The sequence below is a fragment of the Alosa sapidissima genome, chromosome 7 (genome assembly GCF_018492685.1).
Source record: "Alosa sapidissima isolate fAloSap1 chromosome 7, fAloSap1.pri, whole genome shotgun sequence".
Lineage (NCBI taxonomy): Eukaryota > Metazoa > Chordata > Actinopteri > Clupeiformes > Clupeidae > Alosa > Alosa sapidissima.
The window spans coordinates 22,615,897-22,640,457 of record NC_055963.1 but is presented as its reverse complement, the minus strand read 5'-3'; the positions used below and the strand labels follow the sequence as shown (position 1 = coordinate 22,640,457).

General features: G+C 45.4%; 1 protein-coding gene and 1 long non-coding RNA gene across 2 annotated transcripts in view; one reads left to right on the top strand and one right to left on the bottom strand.

Annotated features, from left to right (window-relative positions):
- Positions 1-1,568: 1,568 nt before the first annotated feature.
- On the bottom strand, positions 1,569-3,055 carry LOC121712785. Its single transcript, XR_006032646.1, has 3 exons — positions 2,849-3,055; positions 2,366-2,514; positions 1,569-2,219 (listed from the first exon to the last, which is right to left on the bottom strand). It is a non-coding gene; the product is annotated as an uncharacterized LOC121712785 (long non-coding RNA).
- A 66-nt stretch (positions 3,056-3,121) lies between these two features.
- The window catches only part of prdm16 (PR domain containing 16), a 222,746-nt gene continuing 201,306 nt past the window's right edge, over positions 3,122-24,561 (top strand). Inside the window, 1 exon segment of the mRNA XM_042096775.1 lies at positions 3,122-3,349. Coding sequence (XP_041952709.1) covers positions 3,313-3,349 — 37 coding nt within the window. The 5' untranslated portion in view covers positions 3,122-3,312.

The following is a 24,561-nucleotide window of genomic DNA, read 5'->3' as shown; positions in this document are numbered from 1 at the left end:
TTTTCCATACACCTCAAACGTACCGTGTCATCTGCTTGTGTTTTTCTCTTTGGAATAAAGAGTAGCCTCTAATGCGGTTGTTTGCTCAACCTAATTTGCGAGTTTATTACACCGTGCCTGCCAGCCACCTAAATCCATTTAACACAAGAGTGGCCTCGGAAAGGTCTCAGAAATAATCCACTTAAGGCTTTCAGCAGAGCGGTACTCGGTATTCCGGCTGCAACATTTCTCAGACAATATTACAGGGTTGGCACTTTCCCTGGCGCGCAGCCGCAACGGTCTTATCAATACACTCTATTGGCTGCAGCAAAGCCAAGCTTCATTGATTGATATTCCATTTGATAATATTGTTGCCACATTCAAGATAAGACAGAATGCAGTTCTTTAAAAACCTCTGGTGTTGCGTTTTGAGTCAGATTTAATAACCTGTATCAGGTGAGAATGGATCTGCCAATATGATTGCTGTCTAGTAAGTTGCCTAAGCAAACACGAGTATTTGCATGTGCCATAGTCAGTTACTGATGTTTTTACCTTTATCATCCTAATTTATGGTCCTTATGAATAGTCCAATGTTTGGGTAGCCATTAGCTCCGGTGAGAAGGACAATGATTTTCTTTTAAGCTAAATCAGGTAACCAGGCCGTAGGCCACACTCAAACACATGCAACCTGCTCCAGTATTGTTATTTTTAGTATTTTGTTTTTTTTAAGTTTCTTTTATCAATGCCGTTGCTGCAACTGGTGCGTTTCGCATTCATCTCCGCTACGAGCACTTGTACTGCAACTTGTATCAACTTGTAGTCTATCACCCCCATGCAAAGCTGCCACTAGTTTAAGCTATCATTAAGACATTTAATGAGTTGACCAAATATCGCAATTCCACTGCTGCAGCCTTTGTTCTGTCCACTAATAGACCTATTGTAATCATAACGATGCATAAGATAAATGACTACATCGATACATGTCTTCTGATCCTTCATGGTCCCTAAATCGAAAGTTCACAGCGTGCTTTGATGTCGACTGCCGGCCGCCGTTGGCCAGCTGTCTCCTGGGAACTCTATCAAAGGCCAGATCCGGTCCATCACTTGAAACGGTGTGAGCCATTTAATACCACTCTCTGACATGGAAATGATTTTATCATTGGGGAATGGACCCTTTTATAAAAGGCGACGTGTTAAATTGTTTCTAAATTAGCATTAGACCGGTAGTCAACTCTTTCAGTGAAAAACATACCCATTTAAAACTCATGCTTTGGGAATGTAGCCTACTCTTGCAGGTGTGTACATGAGCTAGCAAGTAACCCATACTGGTAATAAAGCCATTACAAATAATTTATGAATGTCTTATGATCTACTAATATTGTAATGTTATTTTATTGAAGTTTGTATTCGATTTTGCATCATTCTCTTTTTATTCAATCTAGAAAATATAACAAATATGTAATAATAATAATAATAATAATAACAACAATAATTAATAATACGCATTATTATTATTATTATTATTATTATTATTATTATTATTATTATTGTTATTATTGTTATTATTATTATTATCATCATCATGATAATGGCCTGTTCATGGCCAGGATTGGCAAGAGCTGTCACCACGTTCAATAAACACTCGAACATTCTGGATACATGTGAGCTTAATGTGCCCTCCAAGGTCATTCTCTGTTTATTTCCAAAACTATTTTATATTTTGTTTCCAATGACACACAAGCATATAATTAATAATGACTTCCAGATGTAATTTGAGTAAATCCTGAAAATACATTATTTTAAAATAGAAATATCTGTGTTTTGAAATGTGGACCCTGTATTCTTTTTTAGCGTCGTCAATTGCTAAACGTTTCGGCCTATCCAAATATTGTCTATAATCCTGCATAATTTCAATATAGGCCTACTAGAGATACACATTTTCAGATGGTTTTAAAAAATCATAGGGCCCTTACACACTTCAGTTCACTGTTCACACGGATACTGCACGCATGCCACATCACTTACGCATGCACACACACTCAGCTGCCATTTAATACAGACAGCATTTACATGCAGAGACGCTTCACAAGTGAAGACGTCTCGCGGCGAAGCGTCACGTGTCAAAACACCGGACGCATGAACGAGAGTGAGGCAGATGCTCGTGAGCCATACTTACATATAGTCGGGGTCTCTCGCGCTGCTTACCCGGAGCTGCATTCAGTCTCGAATTCGTCATATTGCTGTTGTTTTGATGTTGTTGATAAAATTCAAACAGTGCAGCAAAAAAAATTCAATTCCACCGGTATATCAGAGTTTGCATATACATATGTTCTGTTAGCTGTTCTGGAGCTCACATGTTCACATTCACTCACACACACTCACACACCTCCGCAGAGACTGCACGAGCGCTGCCGCATGGAGCGCCTGTCTCGTGCTGAGTCCACCAGGGAGGCACAGTAGGCTGCGCGCCGGGCTAAATCGCCAGTCCGGGTCACACCACCTCAACCTCACTCGTACCACACTGTGAAGTTTGCGCTAAATAAATAACATCACAAACAAGTCGGTTGAAGAATGATGCGTTTTTTTGATTATTATATGACTATAAAACCTCCCAAGTAGGCTAGGCTACATTGAGAATATATAAAATAGTCAAAAAACCTAACATGCAGAAAATATACCTTTGCTTTATTTTACAGCTACAGTGACAGGAACTCAAGTCATAACAGTAATGTATTAAATATAGCATTAGGCCTCTATAGACTTAATAGGCTATTACAACAACAATAATGACAAAAAATAATTGCCGTGTTGTATGTTTTTAAATGGATAACTATTCAAGTTCATTAACAGTGGGAGAGATATACTTTACCTCTTCGTTTCACCCCGGTGTGTCCAAGCTCTTAAACGGACGTGTAACGCTTACTGTAAATATTCGATTCGATCAGAATCACCTTGCACGCGGGGAGATGCGACCTTGACCCCGCATACCGGCGAGGCTGTGTCCAGCGTGAGACCGGATCCCGCAGGTTCGCGCAAAATAAGAGTTATAGCTCTTAAAGGAGTCGCGAGGAGAAGGGAGGGGGCGCGAGATGGTGCGGGGAGCGGGAGGGAGGGAGGAGGGAAAGAGATAAGTGATCTAAAGGAGAGACGATAGGACAAAAAGTGATGATGATGAATACATTGGAAAGTTTTTTGGCCCTGACGAGGGTGTCAGATTGAATGGCCTGTGCGCATGTGCGAAGGTGTCCAAACTGACAATGCTTGTGAGATGAAGATAGTGTTGTTGCTGCTTCTGGGCTCAAGGAGGACGAGAGGAATCTACAAGCCGACAAGATGAGATCCAAGGCGAGGGCGCGGAAACTGGCCAAAAGTAGGTGTATTTTCCCTTCTCTCACTCGAGCAACCGGCAGTCCGATACTTTGAACTCTCGTGCAGATAACTAAAGAGTCAGTTTCATTGATCAGTTCCTCTTAGTAACGTGTCTTTGTCCCGTATATTCCTTTTTTAAAAAGTAGGTATCCATCTGTGTGTGAAGGCTAAAATTCTCCGTAGTCTGTATGCCCACCCTTTTCGCCGTAGCAGCCTCGCTTTGCTTGTTCACAACGTCAGAAGTTATATGTGATGAAACAACACCGCTGGTGGTTTCGCTCAAATGATAAGGAGGTAAAAAGCCATAGCAAATCCATGTGAATGCTCCGCCACTAAATTCGCAGTTTTTGGTGCCGAACGTCGAGAAATGGCGAAGAATCGTTGCTCAGAAGTTTGCGAAAAGTTGTCGAAAGGGATAGTAACTTTTTTATTGAGTCCTTCCAAGTCTTGTGAAACAATATTCCAGGCGTTTAATAGTGGGCGCTCGTGCACTGCTCAAGGCTGTGTGCAACAGTGAATGAGGCGCGAGCTGTTCCGAGCAACTCATTCACCGACAAGTAGACGTGCTAGAGGAGAAAGGGAATTCGAAAGAAAACGATTATATTTTCTCGAGGATTTTTTTCCAAATGTATTTTTCTGCATTAGAAGAAATAACCTACACAAACCGGACTGCTGCGCTGTGTACGGTTTTCCATTTGGGAATAGCAATCAATAAAGCCTTATGCAACAAACACATACTACTTTTGCCTGGACAGCTGCACTGTTCGTATGGGAAAAATACGTTTGTTCTTCTGAGGAATGTTTATACCCGACGTCATTTAAGAGTGTTTCCTTCTGACGTGTAATAACATTTTTATTGGATATTTTACTTGTCTGATGTTTCATGGAGTAGGCATGTTTGTCAGTTATTATTCTTTTATTCATTTATGGTTAACTCAAATTAAGAACCAAAATAAATAATAGATAACAATAAATTATTTGACTGTGTTTACAGGTTGTTGTTTTGCGTTCATGCAATTTTATGATCTTAGAAAGCTGTAGTTTTCCCTTTGTTTGGCGCAGTTTTGCACTACATTCAAATGATCTTGCAAGGCCCGATTGAACTGTACAATTGTAACAAATATTTTGGAATAAATGTTATAAAATATTGAGAGCAGAAGAGACAACATCTTAAGATAGCTGGTAACGAGTATTGCTTTGGTGGAGGAGAGGATTTTTGCTGAGTACTGAATGTTCATTTTTACTAAAGAATGTTTGAGCAATGTAGTCGTGTTTGAAGGTTCTTTCGGCTCTTTCTAAAATAATAATAAAATGTATTTTCGAAAAGACAGCCTGGCTTCTCGTTGTAGAAATTAAACATGTTGTATGTTAGTTAAATTCATTACATTACATACATGGTTATTATTAGTACATCCTTTCTTGTAATTTGATAACATATGTAGTGCATTACATATTAAATCATATATTGTGGGAAAATATTGACATTCGTGTATGGATCTTAAAACTAGAGTTTGTATTTTGTGGCCTGCTAGTTCTGCAAGTATTTTGTTAATTGCCTGCATGGTGCTGCGGTTGTGTGTGTGTGTGTGTGTGTGTGTGTGTGATGGCCTGTTGCAGCCTTGACGATTTTGTGTTGATCTGTTGGACGGGGCCCAGACTGCACACGTGTGATTACCTGTTGATCCGGGCGCTAATTAGGATAAATACACTCTTGCCAGACGGCACGTACCAGGACCTGCCTTGGCACTAATTAAATATTTCTCAAATTATTATCAAATGTTCACCGACAGACTATTATCAGATACAATTACTCTGACAGTCTGAGAAACGGGAGGTGATGTGGACACACGACGCTGACCCCGTTTTTGGGCAGATACCGGCACCGTTCAAAACAGGGCCTAAACACAGCTCTCCAAACGTTGTCTTCTCGAGTCAGTGACACGAGCTCAAGAGAGGTCACCACGCACGGGACCTCACCGAACAGCACCACAGCTCATGCACAAAAGAGCAATAACAGGTGGACAATGACGTCTCGCCTACACAGGGGTGTAGCCTATATATATTTTTTTTTTACAGTGTCGAAAGTTGATGGTCACACGCCGCTTGCAAGTGTCTGAAACAAGCGGCAGGGGCCTGGTGAAACGCAGCGAGAGAGAAAGGGAGAATTAGGAGATGAAAGCCCCCTGTGAAAGTCAGTTTTAGGTAATTAGTTCGTGGAGACTCGGCCTCAGAGTTGCTGTTGTATGAACAAAGCAACATTTTCTCCAACTCCTCGAGTTGTTCAAGTTCATCTGTGTGGAAACGCTCGATGGTGGTGTTTGATATGTGTAGTGCTTTTGTTCAGTTTGTAGGCCTACTTGATTAATATTCCCCTTTGAAAATTAGTAAAATATTGTGATGGCCTATAACCCAGTCCGTGACTAATTCTCATTGCGGACATATGCCTATCAGTCGACATGCAACCACAGAGGACCTGGGAAAGCAGCAGCGTCCATGCTTCCGTCTATTACATATCTCACTTTACAACATCGCTATGGTATAGCCTACATGTAAATACAGACAAGCAAAAACTGTAATAAAAAAAAAAATGTAGTTATTTGTTATTGTAGGTCGTTTCAAAAGATAAGGATGATGATTATGATGGTGATGACTATTATTATTATTATTATTATTATTATTATTATTATTATTATTATTATTAATGAGGTACAGAAGTTTATGGGAAGAGACGGTATTTATCTAATACATTTACTACATTTAGTGACTTGACTAAAATGAAGGGGTAGGCTACAGGTTCCTTTAAAAACCATTTTGATCGCAAAATCTGTTGCTATATTACAGGTATAATTAATTACAGGAAAGTCCTTTTGCATTTTAAAATGAAATTCTAATAAACAAGCAATGAATTTTAGGAAAGGCTTTGTGATGGCACTCAGTCGGAGAGAATGTAAATTGAATGCACCCCCACCCCCCCCTCTCTGGGCCCAAGGGAGCCGGTTATCAAGTGTGCGAGCCCCGCAACCTGGCCGCCTGTGCGCGCTGCCCTCCGGCATAATTAGTCGTGGGTCCTTTTTTAAACAGCACATCTCTTAACAGAGACAGCGTGTTCAGTATGATCGTATTGGGGTGTGTGTATGTGTCTGTGTGTGAGCGCTGTTTTCTTACCTTTGGCGTTGCGGTTCAACTGTTTTTTTTATGACTTGTGGTGTTTACAGTGGAATCTTTGAGGGCATTTATTTTAACAGCTTAGTAGCTTTAGTCATATGTCATATGCATAGCCTATATAATGGGACTTGTTGATCGGTTAGAGGTATAACATTCAATGTTACGTAGTTGTTCTACTTCTGATGATGCTTTTGTTGACCTCGACCCCCCCACACACACACACACACTCACACACAGTGTTTGTGTGCCATAAAAGATAAAAGCTCCCATGCACAGAAAGCCTAACATTATTATTATTATTATTATTATTATTTATTATTATTTATTTATTTTATTTTTTTTACAAGAAACTTTGGGCTCAAATGGTCTCACATTTGCTGACTAGCCTACACAAAAATGTAATCTATTAAATATTAGTTATGTTGCCTATGCATATTGTTTTTAAGGTAATAGAAACTAAACAGACGACATTAAAACTCTCTTGCTAGGCCTACTTCGTAGGTTGTGCTGTCGTTTTGGTGTTTCCGTGCTTATTCAATTTAAAATGGCCTAATGAAAGCGACAGAAAGTGATCTGACATATGATAGCTTACTATTAAACAGTGCGCGTGAGCATAATGAATCTATGAATTAATAATATCTATTATTCTCACTATCACCACGACTACGGTGGTGATCACCGTCGAATAATTTTATATGGTGTTTAAATGCATACACGCGTAAGTGAGAATTCTTTGCTATTCATGGAAAATGTAGATAAATTGTTTCGTTGAGAGAGGTCGGCGCGAGAATCCGAGCCTTCCCCCCGGCTCGTGCTTCTGCTCCTGCCCGTTCCTGCCGCAATTTAAATGCACCAATGACGTCATTAAATAAATATGTCGACTGGACACTTATCATCGGGTATCAACACTCCGGCGAGCACAGAGGCCCCTTATGAGAAAGCAGTCGCAAGAAATTTGAGGTTTGTGAGAGAGCTGGGACACACACACACACACACACACACACACACACACACACACATACACACACACATATAGTAAAGGGGGGGGGGGCACAAGAGAATAGTATTTGTTGGCAGAAGAGACATAATAGATGAGGGCTTGGTTTACTATATACTCTAATAATAAAAATATTTCTCCACACATGCCCCCTCCCTACTCTTAGCCATATACTGTACAAGCCATTCCATCCTCCTTTGACAAATGACTCACTCTCTTTCTCACACTCTCTTACACACACACACACTGACACACACACACACACACACAGGGCACTTCACCTCCCCATACCTGGCCCAGTGCGTGGGATCCAGCAGTGTGCAGGGCAGGCGGCTGTGGTGTGTTTTCATGAGAGTGTTGTGGTTGAGGCTGGCTGGCTAGTCTGCCCTGCTCCGCTCCACGCCTGTTGCCCTGTGTCGCTGTGCCCGTGCACATGGGGGCATGAAGCCATATCATGGAGCCTGGCTTTGCCCTCGTGTTTTGACAGATGCAATAAAACCAAGCCATGACATTGTAAACCGACAGTGTCAGCAATGCTATAGCAGCTCACCGCCTGACCGCCTGTCTGTCTGTCTGTCTGTCCGTCTGTCCTTCTGGCTGGCCGGCCGCAGTGCTTCCACCGGCGCACTTGTGGTGGACAAACGCTAAAAAACCACAGCACAGGGGCACTCGGCTGAGGGTCTGACCTGAGAGCAGTGCCTCATGGGATGCACCAGGAAGTCGAGCGAAAGCCAGCGGTGCGCAAAAAGCCCTGTATTGAAGCGTCAACACCAGATCCATAATCTCAGAGGTGTGAGTTTGTCTTTGATAAGGGGATCTGGTGAGAGGCGCGCATAAGTGCTGCCTTTTGTGTGAGTGCTCTAAGACGTGATAATGTCCCTAATGGACACAGAGAGAGAGAGAGAGAGAGAGAGAGAGAGAGTAAATGACTGTGAGATAAATTAAGTGACATATTTGTTACAGGAAAAAGGGTGTTGCACCAGCACCTTGTGATACTGGATAGACATAGAGGTGTGTGTGTGTGTGTGTGTGTGTGTGTGTGTGTGTGTGTGTGTGTGTGTGTGTGTGTGTGTGTGTGTGTGTGTGTGTGTGTGCATGCATGCGCCAAGCCTACGAGGTGCCATGGCTGGATGACCTGATTAACACTGAGACAAAATGAAGCCATGTAGAATTTTAATGTTCTTTTAATGTTTGTAATAATCAACCAGTTCAGAGTGTGCACACACAAATGCTCCCTCTCTCTCTTCCTCCTCCTCCCTGTCCTCTCCCTCTCTCTCTCTCTCTCTCCCTCGCTCTCTCTCCCTCGCTCGCTCCCTCTCTGTCCCTGAAGAGCCGTAGCTGTTGTGCCGTGTTAACCCCAGTCTTTACAAAGTGGAAAGGTTGAGTGTGTGTGTGTGTGTGTGTGTGTGTGTGTGGGACTTCTAGCAGGAGCTTGACTTTCCTGTGCCCGCAGAAAGAGAACTGGGGATAGATACGGAAGAGAGAGAGGGAGGGAGAGGGGTGGGGGGGGGTGAGAGAGAGGGAGGGACTGAGCAAGACCGAGTGAAACAGAGAGAGAGTTTGTATATGAGCTAAAGAGAGAAGAAGAGAGAGAGAGAGAGAGAGAGAGAGAGAGAGAGAGAGAGAGAGAGAGAGAGAGAGAGAGAGAGAGAGAGAGAGAGAAAGAGTGTAATGGGCGGGCGGGCGGGTGGGTGAGCGAGAGGGCTTGCCACCTGAAGCCATGCCGCTCCTTGATGTGCCCTGTGGTTGGCTAGAGGTGAAGCGCCGTAAACTCGACCTTGCCCACCTCTGTGACACGTGACTCATGCTCCGCCACATTCTGCTCCTCGGTGTGTGTGTGTCGGCCATTGTGATCTTCGGTGTGGGCATATATCATGTTTGCGTTTAGCTTTATGTGGGGGTGTGTTTGTACTGTATGTGGATATTCGTGATTTTGTGTGTGTGTGTGTGTGTGTGTGTGTGTGTGTGTGTGTGTGTGTGTTTGTTATTTGCTATTTGCTCCTGCAATATTCGGGTGGACGGATCAGAGTCATGTATTGTGTATTATTGTGTACTGGGGTGTGTGTGTCTGTGTGTGTGCGCACATTCATGATTGTGTATGGCTATTCATGAGTGTGTCGACGTGTGAATTCACACATATTTTTCCCATAATTATCATTTGTGTGTGTGTGTACTTCAATTCTTAGTGTTTGTGTGTGTGTGTGTGTGTGTGTGGATGTTAAATACTAGCGTGTGACATTAGTCAACACAATCATCGAGAAGCCTAGTAATGTTTCATTAAAAGCCCATACTTAATGGTTATGACATGGCATTGCAGTGGGCTCTCCCTGTAGCTTGGCTTGGCCTTCGCTGGACATCGTCCGTGTCTGTGCTGTATATATCCCAATCCATTCGGGCTCTAAAGCGGAGTGCTGCCAAGTCCATTGCGGCTCAGCTTCGAGCCGTCCCAGCTCCATTCTGGCTCTGCTGCGTTCTAGGCTGTCTCTTTATCTTAGTCAGTCGCTGGCTTTTACAGTGTTTTGGCAGTTATACGTGCGTGTCTTAAAGATGAGTTAGCACCCTGTGTGTGTGGTTTCGCTCCAAGGGATTTGTGCTTGTGTGTGTGTGTGTGTGTGTGTGTGCTCTTGCAATGAGGAAGCTGATGGATGGATGATGGTTGGAGCTGTGCAGGAGAACAGCGTGTGCTAGATAGGATAGTTTCTGTTTGTGGGGCTAATTATACCTTGTTCTGGACATTCAGTGTGTGTCTGTGTGTGTGTATGTTGAAAACAGAGGTTATTGTGTTACACAACAATTTTTGTCTACTATCAGCTATCCTACACACACTCACACACACACACACACACACACACACACACACACACACACACACACACACACACACACACACACACACACAGAAAAAGAGAGAGAAAATAAGGGCTATTTGTTTTTGTGAATGTTTGTATTCTCCCTGATCTGTTTCATTGTTTTCTTCTGCTGTTTTGATTTTTTATTAGTTGAAAAGGTGACTGAATGACTACAGAATAACCTTTGTGTAGTATTTTCTTTCATTATTATTATTTCTGGCCACTGTTCATTGGATACCAGGCTTTTGGAAATATTTTGACTTACTAGGCTTAGTGTAAGATGCAGACTGAAACCTTACACTCAGGTTTAGTGTTTTTTGACAGGGCTACCTTTTAAAATGCTGCACCAAAATGACAAGAGAGAAAGAAAGAGGGAGAGAAAGAGAGGACTATTGCGTTTCTCCACACTTTAACAAGGACTGACTCAGAGTGCGAGTGAGGCCTATGTAGAGCCTAATGTCACGTCACATCTCTCACTGGGGCATGATGGGACGCCATTTGTGCGTCAGCCCTCCAATCAGGAGCTCCCGTTGGAGTGGCACGGTCAGCCTGCACATGGGGAGGAACCCCACCCCCCCCCCCCCCCCCCCCGCCCCTCCTCCTCAGCACACACATACACACACACACACGCCCAGGGGGTACACTTTTACTCCTGCAGTTTTGGGCACCCCGAGAAATAATTAGCTCTCGAGCATGTGTTCAGCGTGGCTAATTTTAGGCCATAAAATGTCTCACGTCGAAGTTCCTGCCCAGAAAGTGCCAGTTAAGCTGCAATGGCTGCGTGCACTCTCGAGGGGCCAGGCGGAAGGCGCTTGCATGCATTACTCTCTGGAAGTCAAATTAAGATTGTGATGGACAATGAAAAGGTCGACAATTTGTACACATAAATTGGGGCCTGATCATTGTCTTTCTCCATTTAGCTTCAGACCCGCGGAGCAGAGTGTGAGAGTTGTGGAGTTGCTGTTTTTATAGCTTAATATATAGAGAAGAAAGAACATTGCATATTGTGTATATATTTTGACATGAAGCTATACACATTATTTTTAGTTGGCGTAATATTAAAATAGATTTTTCATGTTGTGTAGCATTGTATTCCTGATTGGTTTTGTGTGTGTGTATTTGTGTGTGTGTGTGTGTGTGTGTGTGTGTGTTTGTTCATGAGAATGTGTGTGTGTGCACGTGTGTGTGAATATGTGATACTTGGCTGCGACTGTGCCATGCTAATAAGTGGACATCCTCCCAGTTATGTTAAGTTGGGTGGAGGCCGTGTGTGTTTGTGTGTGTGTGTGTGTGTGTGCGCGTATAGAGGGGGGTCAGCAGCCTTGGTGGTTTTGGCACAGATGACTGTATTTACAACACCCTCTTGTTCCCTGGCAGTGTTGGCCTGTGCTGTGAAGCCACACTCATGCAGTCTGTCCCCTGCCCACTGCCTGCTCCCCTCATCCTCCTCCTCCCCTCTCCTCTCTTCTCTTCTCTCTACCTCTCTCTCCTCCTCCTCCTCCTCCTCTCCTCTGTACTCTTCTCTCTACCTCTCTCCCCTCCTCACTTTTACTCCTCTCATCTTTTTCTCACCTCTCTCTCTGTTTCTTTCCTCTTCTCCTCCTCTTCTCCTCCTCTTCTCCTCCTCTTCTCTCTTTCTTCTCTTGTCTTCTCTCCCCTTCTCTGCCCCGGCTCCCCTCCCCGGAGCTGTTTTGTCGGAGACACAGCCCCAGACCTTGATGTTCCATCCTGGACAGATAAGGGCTGCTAACGTTGCCCCTCCTGGGGGTTCTTCCAGAGGGATGAATTTAGCAGGCGGCCCTTTCATGTCCCTGGCTAACGCCGGCCTGTTCAAAGCCCCGGGTCGCTCTTCTGTCGTCCCGCCACGCTTATCTCCGCTCCAGCCGGCCTGACCCTGCCCCGTCCGCCGTGTCATTAACACAAAGATGGGTATGTAGTGTCTCATTAAAGCCCATTAACATAGACCCAGAGAGGACACCGAGAGCCAGAGAGGGAGAGAGAGAGAGAGAGAGAGAGGGAGTGAGGGAGCAAGAGAGTGAGAGGAGAGAGAGAGAGAGAGAGAGAGAGAGAGAGAGAGAGAGAGAGAGAGAGGGAGTGAGGGAGCAAGAGAGTGAGAGAGAGAGAGAGAGAGAGAGAGAGAGAGAGAGAGAGAGAGGGAGTGAAGGAGCAAGAGAGTGAAAGGGAGAGAGAGAGAGAGGGAGAGTAGGGGATTTTCGGCGCAGAGATCAGATTCTTTGAGTTGCCATGATAAAGGATTCTTTTTTGTGTCGCCAAGAGACCGTCCTGAGATACTCAGTAGGACTCACGTCACGATGCCTTTTCTTTAGTTTCTCTCTCTCTCTTTCTCTCGCTCTCTCTCGGTGAATACTGCGATAGATAGGATAATTGAGCTGTCACTATTGAGTGAGTGTTTCTGGCAGTTTGGGCCAGTGTTTGTTTAATGCTTAACTTTTTCTGAAAAACTATGAAGTGTGGAGTAGAGGAGAGGCGACGGGAGGACAGGAGGAAGAGGAGGAGGAGGAGGAGGAGGGAGAACGCTGTTCCCTGATGAATGTAGTGCTTATTTTACTGCCTCTTCAAGTAGGCCTGTCCATGAAAATTGGCTTAATTATATCAATGGTGTGTTTCTTTCTTTCTTTTTTCCCTTCAGGTTTGCAACACAATTAGCCCATCTAACCAGCTGTAATTTATTTTCATAAAAAATGAAACGGCTGGCACGTTGATTATGGCCCTCCCATGAGAGCGCGGTGCACTGGAAAAATCTAGAAAAATCTCAGGCAGCCGGCGTGTTCTTAAAATGCACTTCAGGGCCAACGTTCTACACAAATTATTACGACATTACATCGCAGGCTCGGTCAGTGAGTGGACAACTGCGCTGCACACTGCCTCGGCTGTGTGTTTTAAGAGGGGGAAAGAGTCAGTGTTTTCTTTGGTGCTTTATCAAGCTTTGTCTCTGTGTGTGAACAGCCTTTTGTCACTTTGGTGCATGCAGTTGAATAGTCTCTTATGGGCGCACATGTGTTTATTATATTATGCAGAAAACATGTGTAGTGGGAGTGTTTTTCTAATTTGATTGATTTATTTGGAGGGCGAAGAAACATCAGCTTAAACTCACAAACACAGGGAGAGCATGAGTCTGTGTGTGTGTCTTGGGTGTGTGTGTGTGTGTGTGTGTGTGTGTGTGTGTGTGTGTGTCTTAAATAGCATCCGAGCCAAAGGCTCAGAGGTCAGACAGTTAAAGTCACCATATTCCCCAGATACACATGGCGAAATATTTACACTGCCTCCCCCCCGCCATCACGATCCCCCGCCCCCCTGGCCTACACCCTCTTACAGACTCACAGGCTTTGGTTTTCCCCCAGCCCATCATTATGTCATAACAAAACATAATGGCATGTTAGTATTTGCTTTTTGGTCCGAAAGACGACAACGTAGAAGAAGGAAAGGGGGGCTTTTAAATTCAGAGAGACAAAAAACCCCCCAAAACAAAACAAAAAAAAGCGCTTAAGATCTTCCATCAGACTGTTAGCACAAACCGTTAAGGAGGGGTTTCTTGAGCCTCAGCAAAACATTTCAAGATGGCCCATTAACTTCAGTCCTCCAGCACACTCTCCCTTTACTCTGCCCCGCACGCCTTCTGCCCCAGCCTCCCCCTCCCCCTGCCGATGTTGCCCCTGCCCCTGCCTCTGCCTCGGCTTCTGCCCCGTGCCTCCGACTCGTCGCTTTGTCTTGGCCGGCTCCGGTTCCGCGGTAACGATGAGCCCGCGTGTGAAAATATTGAATTGCAAAAACATCCAGAGGAGCGAGAAGAGAGAGAGAGAAAGGGGGGGAGAGAGGGGAAGCCGTGTGAATGGGCCTTTCAGCGGCCAGAGCAGACGCGGCTAACTGGGGGCACTGAGTGATGGACAACAAATGGCATTCAGGGGCCACTACTGGGGGGTGGGTAGTTTTGACCAGACACCAGCACTGGAGTAGGGGGGTAGGGGCACTCTGGACCCACCTGGGACACCACACAACAGCAGTGGCTGATAACTCAGCAGAGAGAGAGAGAGAGAGAGAGAGAGAAGAAGAGAGAGAAAGAGAGAGAGAAAGGGGCGGGGGTGGGGAGAAATGGAGATTTGAGAAAAAGAGTGTGAGGCTGAGAGAGAGATGAAGTGTCAAATGAAATGAAGCTAAGAGAGAGAAATGGAGAGAGAGAGAGAGAGTGAGAGGGAGAGAGAGAGAAATGGAAGGAGAGAGTGAAAGGAAAGAAGAAGGAGAGTGTGTGTGTTTGAGGGAAAGAGAGAGACATAGGACACCACCACTCACTTTTGGAGTGAAAAGAGTCTCCGGCTTCAGTCACACATTTGGTCTGAATTACTCATCGCCAAACTCAAAACGACACACAACGCTAGACTACTGCTGTTTTAGGCATTTTCCACAAAATACTTCTACAACAAGGACTGGGCCTTAGCTTAGTGTACAATGCAAGTGAACAGAACTAAGTGTACATTGCAAGAGAACCGTTAAATAAAACTACAGCAATACGTTCCATAAGCCCAGTGTCCGTGGAACAATACTAACACATTCATAAAGTATTCTGAAGCATTCATATTGCCTCATTAAAATGAATCCGCTCATAAAGCGTTAACAGTTTTATAGTGTAAACCCTTATAGCCTGAAATGGACCAGCCATACAAATGTTGGTAATAAGAGTTGTGTAGGGCTTGTAGTACAGCATTATAAGGCTTTATGAGTGCAGTCATGTCTAGTCATATCGTTTTGTTGTTTTGGGATGCATTTTGAAGACTTCACAGACGTTTACAATTGTGTTTATAAGGCTTTTTGGCTACTAGGTTTTAGGGAAGTGCTACCAAAAATCCCATTTCTGTGTTGTGAGAAAAGAGACGCTGGCTGCTATCTGAGAAATAGTTCTGTGAAGGCTGATCACTCTGTGGCTGGCGCAGCCCTGACCAGCCGGTGGGTACAGGCCGTATTTATGCAAAACTGGACACCCTGTCCAGTCTGAAATCAACCCAATGAATCCCCCCCCCCCCCCCTCCGCTCCCCCAAACCAAATTAGTTGCCTGGGTAGAAACGGGGGCTAACACACACACACACACACACACACACACACACACACACACAGACACACACACACACACACAGGCACACTCTCAAACCACAAACACACACAAACACACATTCAGATCGGCGGATCCCCCAACCCTGGGCATAAACTGTGTGTAAGTGACACCATTGGTCACTGTAATCAGCGAGTATAATGACAAGACGTTCTTTCTGTGTGGTGAGAGGCTGGTCCATAGCTGACCTCTCATTAGAGCTCTGTGTTGGCCAGAGGCAGAGCATATTTCTGCCGTGTGTGTCAGCAGGGAGGTGGCTTCAGTGATGGAGTGGCTGTATGGTGGAGTGTGTGTGGGTGTCTGTTTGTATGTTTCAATGTTTGCATATGTGTGTCAGTGTGTGCATGTTTTTTTATTATTTTATATTTAGATTTTGACATGTGTGTGTGTGTTGTGTTGAGTGTGTGTGTGTGTGTGTGTGTGTGTGTGTGTTCAGTGTGTGTGCTCATAATATCATGTGAGCATGTGTGTGTTTGCGTGCGTCACACGTATGTGCGAGCACGCTCTGGCATGTGAGTGTGTGTGACTGGAGGGTGTCTCTGTTGCTCTGGACGTGACTCACGCTGGCTGCCAGAGAGCGGCTGTTGCATTCTGGATCTTCCCCTTTGGGTCCCCTGACGCCCCTTACCACACACACACACACACACACACACACACACACACACACACACACACACACACACACACACACACACACACACACACACACACACACACACACACACTGATGCTTCTATCTCAAGCATATGTTAGCGTGCTGGCTTCCCTGTCTCCTTTCAGTTGCTTTTCTATTTCTCTTTTTTAGTATCTCTCTCTTTTCCTCTTCTCTCTCTACTCTATCCTCTCCTCCCTCCATCATGAAGAGCGCTTCAGACCAAAGGGTTGTTTCTATAGCAGGCGGCTGGTTAAAGCTGCGGCTGTTAGTTTGCTGTTCTCCCCCTGTGCTATGCTGTGCTAGACAGGGCTATGCTGGCTACTCCTGTGCCTGAGCGTGCCCCCACCTCCACACACACACACACACACACACACACACACACACACACACACACACACACACACACACACACACACACACACACAGAGTGAGGGGTTAGGGGCCCCTGAGCGGCCTGTCCCGGGCTCCTAATTACGGCCGTGAGTCTGTGCCGCTGGAGAGGACTCCCACCAGCACCTGGCCCTCTTTTCTTCTCAGCTTTGATGGGAGACACCCCCTCTCCTCTCCTCTTCAGTGCTGCCCCCCCCCCCAAATATCCCCTCCACTCTCACTCTGTCTTGCCAGCAGACCCCCCCCCCCAACACACACACACATCCAAATCTCTTGCATTGCGGCCTGCTTCATTAGTAGGGGTTTTAAATTGCTTTCTGACCCTGACAAACTGCTCTTGTTGAAAAGGCGATGAGGAGGAGGCGCAAGACGAAGGCATAGGGGCAGCAGGGGATTGTGTGTGTGTGTGTGTGTGTGTGTGTGTGTGTGTGTGTGTGTGTGTGTGTGTGTGTGTGTGTGTGTGTGAAGGATAGGGGAGTAAGTGGTGGCAGTTGGGGAGCTTTAGCAGGAGGTGTGTGTATTTCTGTGTGACTGTGTGTGTGTGTGTGGGTGTGGATGGGGGAGTTGTGAAAGAATGAGAGGAGTTTGGTGAACTATGCTGCAGCTATCCAAGTCCATTACTATTTGTTTAGAATATTGTCCAGTCTACTGAGGATCCCCAACACACACGCACACACACAACATACCACTACACACATATCATTTTGTTACAGTGCCTGATGAAGAAATCATTATCCTTTTTTATCTTTCATTTTTAATATTTAATATTTAATAGAAATAAAACATTCTGACACAATTCTACATGTGGACCCCCAAACCAATAAAAGAAAATCACCAAAGAAAATGAAAATGACAGCACAGCAGAGGGTGTTCTCATCGTCCTTGTTTCTTCTGTAAATAAATAATCAAACAACCGCACATTTGAAAAAAAAACAAAAAAACAAGTTTACCCCTGGTAATACTGACTCTGTTTAGTTTACATTAGAGCACCTATTAAAAGTGCAGATCAATAAATTCCCTCCGGAGCAGAGCAGCTCCATTCACAGGCAGGCGAGGGTGGCCAGGCCGGGGGAAATGAGGTGGCTTTCACGGGAAACAAATTGCTCTATTATCCTCTGGTTTCTATGACATTATCAACAGGGAGTCCCTCAGGAAAACAAGACATGCTTGCATCTTCTACAGAGGAGAACTAGTGCAAGAGGGAGGGCTGTTGGAGGGCACAAGAGAGGGGAGATGGCAGACACACACACACACACACACACACACACACACACACACACACACACACACACACAAGCACAAGCACACACTCTCTTTTCACTCAGGAACATGTGATGCACACACTGAAAACAAATGCAGATACAGGAGTAGCAGAATGTAGAAAGCTATTAATACTTGACACAACACACGCATGCACACACAAGAATGCACTCACACAAATGTGCACACACAGATACACACACACACACACATACACACACACACACACACACACACACACACACACACACACACACACACACACACACACACACACACACATAAAGAAAAAAATATACACACACATACACACACACACATAGGGACATATAGGCACACAGACACACACACACAAAGCACATATAGTTCCCCTCCGTACTGCTAATCATGGGTCGCCTTCAGTACCGACGTCATACAGAGAGGTTATACCCACATATGCAATGGAACATTGGCTGTGCGTGGGTGTGTGTGTGTGTGTGAACTAACTATCTCTCTACATGCTCTAAAGAGGCTGTTCCTGTTCCTTGCTCACCACACATGAAAACCAAGTGGGGCTTGGCACCGGAGCCGATTCAGCCCGCTGCTGTTGTTTCTGCTCTTAATTCCCCTGCTAATGTCCACTCTGTGTGTGTGTGTGTGCTAGTGAGGGAGCAAGTGTGTGTGTGTTTTAAGTGTGTGCTTGTTTGTGTGTGTGTGTGTGTGTGTGTGTGTGTGTGTGTGTGTGTGTGTGTGTGTGTGCACATGTGTGTATGTCTGTGTGAGTCCTGGCAGTCGGTAGGCCGGGTCACTCTGTTTGCGTCAGGCCTGTTTGGGGGACTAGATGGATCCAGCGTTGGTGGGTAATTCTGCCTGGAGAGCCGCTCCTCTGGGCCACACACACACACACCCACACACCCACCCCCCACACACACACACCCACCCCCACACACACACACCCACACACCCACCCCCCACCCCCCCACACACACACACTGGTGGAGAGGAGCTCCTCTGGGCCACTCTCACATGCGGCAGCAGGGGCACGTGAGTGGGAGCGTTAACATTTGCCATTTGGTCTTTTCTCTGCCTCCATCAAGCGAAGCCACATCCTCGAAACGAGCATAAAACGAAGATCCGGTTTCGAGCTTGTGTTTTATGAGTGGTTAAAATGGCAACTCCCGCGGTCGCTGCTCCTTGCCTGCCTTGACCATTCTGAAGCAGTGCTGAGGTTTCTGAAGATGTCAATTAAAGCTTTAATTGGCAACGAGTTATTTGAAACAAATGTTTTTTTATTTTTTTATATATATATATATATTTTTTTTTTTCGCTATCCCAAGATGGCACTGACTGAAGGAGTGGTGATGTAGTTTTGTTGAAGAGCCAACCATAATTATGACAATTACTATGAGCAATTTGACAATGTGAAAATCTCAGATGATCACTTTGCTGTTTGAAAACAAAATCTTCTGAAAATTTTTGCACGAAAATATATATATTTTTGTCATTATATTTCAAACACTGAGTTCTGTGTTATTGACATTTATTTTATAGTATGAATATATCAATATATATATAATATATATATATATATATATATATATATATATATATATATCATTAAAATAGGATAAATATGAGTTATTCTGACCTATGTAGTTAGATGTTGTAATTACAAGCAATAGAAGCTGAAATGCTGGAGTGATTGTGAACATTTCCATATGTTTACTAAGTGCAGCAATGGTGTTGGGTGAGTGTGCTAATGCGTTAGCCGCATACTTTACTAGCTGATGCTCAAATGGATCCTGTCTGGACCTGGCCCAGACTACTCTTGGTCATGGAGCGTTACTGTTGGCAACGAGAGTTTTACTTTTCATTGGTGGTTTTGGGGTGGTCATGTGATCCCTAGGCTCCACCCCCTGACTCCAGAGGGCTCCCGGCTGACCTCTTATTTGTTTTCCTTCTCCGCTTGACTGACATATTAGTCCTGGGCAGGGGTCAGAGGTCCGAGGGTTTGGGTTATCTCAGGGAGGTGGCCCCACTCTGAGAAACATGTCTGACAGACGGGACGCCGGGGCAGCTTTCTACCCTCCACACACACACACACACACACACATACACACACACACACACACACACACACACACACATACATACACACACACACACACACACATACACACACACACACACACACACACACACACACACACACACACACACACATACACACACACACACACACACACACACACACACACACACACACATACACACACACACACATACACACACACACAGACACACTCCCCAAAGAGGAAACCATTGCTGTGTGGCACAGAGTAGAGGCCATATAGAGAGTTTGTGTGTGTGTGTATGTATGTGTGTGCTGGTATGTGCCTGTGGGTGCAAGTGTTGTGTGGGGTGTGAGCGTGTGCATGTGTGTGTTTGCTTGTGTGTGGGGGTGTGAGCGAGTGCATGTGTGTGTGTTTGCTTGTGTGTTTATGTGTGTGTTCATACGTGTGTTTTCCTGTATCTGCATGAATATGTAAGTTAGTGTGTGTGTGTGTGTCCATTTGTGTGTGTGTTTTGGTATGTTATGTTTAGAGGTCTCCACGTGAAATATGTGCTATTTCCTCTCATCTCCGCAACTGACGACACGGTGAGCCTCACAAACATTTATTGGCCGAAGGGAAACATTGAGAGCACTCTCTCTTTCCTTCCCTCCTTCTTCCTCTCCCACTCTCCCACTCCTCCCCCTTCCAACCCCCCCCCCCAGACCCAGCATGCGTGTCAGCACTTTGCGTTTTAATTAAAGCGAGATGGCGGATTCCCCGCGCGTTCTTTTGACACCTCCGTATTTACCTACCGGACGCGGCTCTGGGCCGGCCCTGTGGCACGGGAAGATTCGCTGTTTGAAAAAGACTTTTCTTTGATGCCAAGTTCCTCGGCCAAAAAGCTCTGCACATCTGACTCCAGTTTACTGAAATAACAGCAAATGTTTGCCTTGTATTGTATGGCGCGCTGCTTTAGGAACCATAACCCCTCTCTTCCACAGCCTAAAGCGCCTCTTAATAAAATACTAAAGGCTAACCCCCCCCAGCTCAATCTCGCCCACAGATTACTCTGCTTATGGCTGGAAATGAGCATCAGACCCCAGCAGTCCCGACTGGTGAGGGGCCACTGTGGCAAATGAACCTTACGTGGCCATTTCACGGGATATGGGGTTGGGGTGAGTGTGTGTGTGTGGGGGGTATAGCGTGTGTGTGGGTGTGTGTGTGGGTGTGTGCACGAGGGGATGCTGTCTCATTGAAAAGATATTGGAAACATGGTGGGGTTATGGTTTTGTGTGTGTGTGTGTGTGTGTGTGTGTGTGTGTGTGTGTGTGTGTGTGTGTGTGTTGGGGCTAATGTGGTGAAATGCTCCCCGGCCTGGGTCTGATCAGGAGGAGGAAAGCCAATACGGAGAACACTCTACAACCAGGCGTGCTCCTGCTGTCCACAGGTCAAGCTTATGTGTGTGAGGGAGAAGGGGGGTGAGAGAGAGAAAGAGAGAGAGAGAGAGAGAGAGAGAGAGAAAGAGAGAGAGAAAGAGAGAATGTGATATTGAGTGAAGGTGATGGTCAGGGAAAAGGTGTGTGAGTATAATTGGAATAACCAACAGTGTCCATCAGCAAAAATCAAATCCCACCTACTTTTAGCACGCATGCACACACACACACACACACACACACACACACACACACACACACACACACACACACACACACACAGACATACGCACAAAGACATCTGTCTTTCTATGAGCATGATCTCTCTGTATGGCATTATAGGTGTGAGAGAGGGAGAACATGTGTGTGTTTCAAGACAAGAGCTTTTAAAAGAAAATAAACACACTGTGAGCTAGGGTCTCGTCCTCTAACCTGAGACGCACACACACACTTTGAAACTGATATTACAGGGGCCAGGGCGTTAAAAACCCTTTTTCCGGCTTGTGGGATCTTTTTGGGGATTCACACATATTGCTTCATTTAAACATTTTAGTCGTTGTCGAGTCAGGTGTGTGTGTGTGTGTGTGTGTGTTTGTGTGTGTGTGCATGAACTATAGTGCAGACTCAGAGTAAATCTGATAGGACTGTTGTAGATAATTCATGTTATTTGCTCCTCATCCTCTGCGTCGCCCTTCACGTGTCTGTTTTTCTGTCTCTTCCGATAGCCGCCTCACAGCCTGGATTACGTCCACTTCTGGGTCACACCTGCACACCCACTGTCCATCAGAATCTGATGATAGTTACTTGAAGAAAAAAACCCATCTAAATCATCTTGGCTCTGTGTGTATTTGCATGTAGCTGTAGAAGTGACCGTTCATGTTGTTGTGAAAAGTGGGTGTTTTTACGACCGCTACTGATTGAAGGGGTGTCTCATGTCTTGGATGCATAGTGTGAGTGTGCACGTGTGGCTGTGTGGAAAGTGAACTCTCTCTATGTGTGTGTGTGTGTGTGTGTGTGTGTGTGTGTGTGTGTGTGTGTGGCACTGCATAAGGGCAGTGTGTGTGTGGTCTATAGTGTGACTAAGGTGCTGACTGCTTACAAGAGATGATCAGGGATTACTGTACCAGCTTAGGCCTTCATCCTTATGCATCCACACGTACGTGTGTGTGTGTGTGTGTGTGTGTGTGTGTGTGTGTGTGTGTCTCTGTGCCAACTCAGGAATTCCGTCTTGCGTGCCATTGTGTGTGTTTCATATCAGCATTGCCACACACTCCTCAGTTGAACACACACACCAAAAATCTCTACGGCTCTGGACACACAGACACACAGACACACACACACACACACACACACACGTTAAAGCAGGACTTAGCGGGTCTCGTGGTGTGAATTATGTTGTGTTGAGTAGATTTCATTTAAATCACTCAGTCTGGACCCAAGTGCTATACATTTGTTTTAAGGGGTGTTTATTTGTTAAGGTACATTCTAGATATGTCTTGCATATGTATGCATATCCTTAAGTGTCCCTGTGTGTGTGTGTGTGTGTGTGTGTGTGTGTGTGTGTGTGTGTGTGTGTGTGTGTGTGTGTGTGTGTCTGTCTGTCTGTCTGTCTGTCAGACAACTTTAAAATTTACATGGTGTATTTCTTACATGAGCTGATGAAATTTCTTACATGAGATGATGAAATACGGCCTGTGTGTATGTGTTGTGTGTTTGTGCATTTGTGTTTGTGTGTGTGTGTAAGTCTTTGGAGAAGACAGTGGTGACTCCATCTTCTTTCACCAGCTGCCCAAACACTGTGTGTGTGTGTGTGTGTTTGCGTTGTTCTGTCTGCTTTCTCCAAATGACGGAACACTTTAAAGAGCAGTGAAAGGGAAGAGAGTGAAGGACCCCCCCCCCCCCCCCCACACACACACACACACACACACACATACACACACACACACAGACAGGCAGAGAGGGTGGACTTGATGAAAGTGGATAAATAGGATTGTTTTTGCTGGCGGGGTGAGAGAGGCTTTGAGACGCTGGGAGAGAAAACACAAATAAGAGGTATTTATTTGCAGGGCTGCAGGTGCCGCTCCGCAGCTTATTGCTCTAAAGTGACGGCCTGTCCCGGCCAGCACACGCTCTGAGCTCTGCACCACACACACACAGCCAAACACCACACCATGGGTAAGACTAAGAAAGTCACGTGTGTGTGTGTGTGTGTGTGTGTGTGTGTGTGTCTATGTCTGGGTGTAAGTGTGCATGTATGTGTTGAGGGGGAATACAGGTCTGTCGTCATCTTTCGTCTGGGAACCTTGGTGTTGGTCCACACACACACACACACACACACACACACACACACACACACAGACACACACCTCTCCCCACCCTGGGCTGGCTCTTAAGAAAGCATTTCAATATTAATGAACAATGGTCTGGACAGGGTGCCCCTGGAAAGAGGAGATGCTAGATAGGGCGCAGGGTGGAGGGGATTATTTTTACAAGAATGAAAGGATGTTGTTCTGGGTCCACATCGTTCCCCCTCTCTCCTCTTTCTCTCCCTCCCTCCCTCCCTCCCTCCCTCCCTCTCCCTCTCTCCTCCCCTTATCCTCTCTCTTTCTTTGCTACCCCAGTCACATCAGTCATGCATGCACTCCACAGTTATGAAGTGATGATGGAAATAACGAAGCCTGTCCTAAAATAATGGAACATGTGAGTATGTAAGTCTGTGTGAAGAAGTGTGAGTATGTAAGTCTGTGTGAAGAAGTCGGAGGTGCGGTGTTGTTGTAAAGCTTTTGAAGGCTTGTGAACGCCGTGAGTGAGTGTGAGGACGCTGGGATGTCCACTCACTTCCATCCACTTACCTCCGTCCACCACCTGTCAGTCAGTCAGTCATTCATTCCGATGTGTTGACCAAGGCCCGTATGTCACCTGGACCGCTGGCAGAGGAGTAGGGCCCAAATTTAGCCCAGCCAGACACCATTACTGAAGCCAACTGCTTCGCTTGCGGTTGGCGTGTGTGTGTGTGTGTGTGTGTGTGTGTGTGTGTGTGTGTGTGTGTGTGTGTGTGTGCACTGACATTCGACTAATCTGGCGCTAACTGTATTTTTAAACGTTTGGCCGGAAGTCCATTTCTAGTGGAGTAATGTGCTTTATATTGTGACGAGGGGGAAAAAGGGTTGAATAAAAATATGAAATCTCAGTTAAACAGGAAAATTTGATTTTTTTTCTTGTATTATTACTGAGGGCCCGTGGCTAAATTTTTAAATATTATTACAGCAAACACCTGGGCCCTATTTGACACTCCATGTGTGGATTGA